This window comes from Humulus lupulus, chromosome 4, assembly GCF_963169125.1.
Source record: "Humulus lupulus chromosome 4, drHumLupu1.1, whole genome shotgun sequence".
Classification (NCBI taxonomy): Eukaryota; Viridiplantae; Streptophyta; class Magnoliopsida; order Rosales; family Cannabaceae; genus Humulus; species Humulus lupulus.
In genome coordinates this window covers 161,778,028-161,779,750 of record NC_084796.1, presented here as the reverse complement: position 1 = coordinate 161,779,750, position 1,723 = coordinate 161,778,028, and the positions used below count along the sequence as shown (strand labels likewise).

General features: G+C 29.2%; 1 protein-coding gene across 1 annotated transcript; it reads left to right on the top strand.

The window, feature by feature from the left end:
• Positions 1-619: 619 nt before the first annotated feature.
• LOC133829250 (probable diphthine methyl ester synthase) lies at positions 620-1,093 on the top strand. Its single transcript, XM_062259087.1, has 2 exons — positions 620-707; positions 832-1,093. Exons 1-2 carry the CDS (start codon positions 647-649, stop codon positions 1,047-1,049), a joined length of 279 nt encoding a protein of 92 aa, XP_062115071.1. The 5' UTR covers positions 620-646; the 3' UTR covers positions 1,050-1,093.
• The last annotated feature ends 630 nt before the right edge of the window (positions 1,094-1,723 follow it).

Here is a 1,723-nt window from a genome sequence, read left to right as displayed (position 1 = left end):
TGCAATATAAGTATCTGGGTGTGACTCGAACTTCAGACTTTGTGTGAGCAAACCAAAGGCTGATTGTTTGAGGTACCACCCTTGGGTATTTTGTTCCTGTTGTTCTTATTATTTATTTTTCCTTTTAATCTCATTAACATTTCCCATAATGTAAATATAGGTCACTGTTGTGAAGAATGAAGAAGGTGGGAACTCCGTAACCACTGTTTTATTGCGAGGTCTGGTTTCCTAGTTTCCTTTACTCTCAAATTTTATAAGTTTCAATTCTTGTATTTAATGACCTTATTTGTTTTATTTTTCCTCTGAAATTAGTTTCTCTCTATGTTCTTTGTGCTTTGGCAGTACCAATTGAATCTTGCTGTTCTATGCTTTTTATGTGTTGATAATTGAGTAACACTTTTATTTTTTGAACAGGTCAGTACGTCAGAGCTGTCTTTCTACATTTATGCTTCGTACTTCCTAGAAATTTCATGATCTTCTTATGCATGTAGGTTCCGAGTTTTTCTCTGTTTGTTGCTTTCTAGGATTGGATCTTTAAATTAATGCTCTTTAAATTAATACATGCAGGTTTTGAGTTTTTCTCTATTTTTCTCTATATTTCTTGTTTAATTTTAGAGGGAAGAAGCAGTATGAACCACCTAGGTACATGACAATAAAGATTGCCATTGAGCAGCTCCTGGAAGTTGTGCAAGCAAAAGTAGAATTTGGTAATGATAACTACTACTATTACTCTATAACTCACTCATGTCTTAACTTTGAATTTCAAAGAACTAAATCAGACTTAGCTTATCAATTTAACATTGAATGTTGTTGTATTATGTTGCGTTGCAGTCTGCAATGAAGACACAGAGTGTGTTGGTTTTGCTAGAATTGGAAGATCAGATCAGATCATTGTGGCTGGTACAATGAAGCAACTTCAATTGCATGTTTTTTTCCTATCAAATAGTACTGTAGGAGTGTGCAACTACTCAAATTTTGACGTGTTATTATGTAAAAAATTAAACTCTTCAATATTTTGTGCTGAAAGTAGTAACTTTTCAATATGTTGAATATTTAAGACTACTTAAATACTTAAAGAACATTTTGTTGTTGATGACAATGTTGAATGTTTTAAACTAATTTGTGGATTGTTAATACAATGTTGAATGCTTTTTACATTTTGTTATTTGAAAATCAAGTTCATTTGATGATGCTAGTATATATTAGAAAGCTAATTTTAATTATGTAAATAAAAAATAAAAATATAATTGAATAAATTAGTGTTATATAAATGAATATATAATGAGAATTTAAACCTATCTAAATATTAAAATAATACGAAAAATGTGTTATAATATCTATTACAATAACACTTTTTATAAGTAAAGAATTATGTTATGCAAACTTCATTATATAACACAAAAAATGTGTTATACTAAAGTGTAGTATAACACAAATTTATAAGTGTCGAAATGTGTTATATAATCGACTATAAATAATATAATTAAACACTTATCTATTTATTAAAATAACAAAGAAAGTGTATTATCGTTGACAGTATAATAACACATCTATATAACAATGATAGAGTGTTATGTAAAGTACCCTGACCTACGATAACATAGTCGGTCTTAACACATCAAAAGGAATTATGGTATGTTTTGATAACACATTTTTGGTGTTATTAAAAGCATTTTTTCTTATAGTGTTCGCTGCTTCTACTTGGCCATTAGCTTGGGGATGT

What these genes read in the sequence shown, in the direction of transcription:
- LOC133829250 (XM_062259087.1), top strand. Translation starts at nt 647, where the DNA reads ATGACAATAAAGATTGCCATTGAGCAGCTCCTGGAAGTTGTGCAAGCA. An exon ending in GCAAGCAAAAGTAGAATTTG is followed by an intron (nt 708 to 831) that starts GTAATGATAACT and finishes GTTGCGTTGCAG; the next exon opens with TCTGCAATGAAGACACAGAG.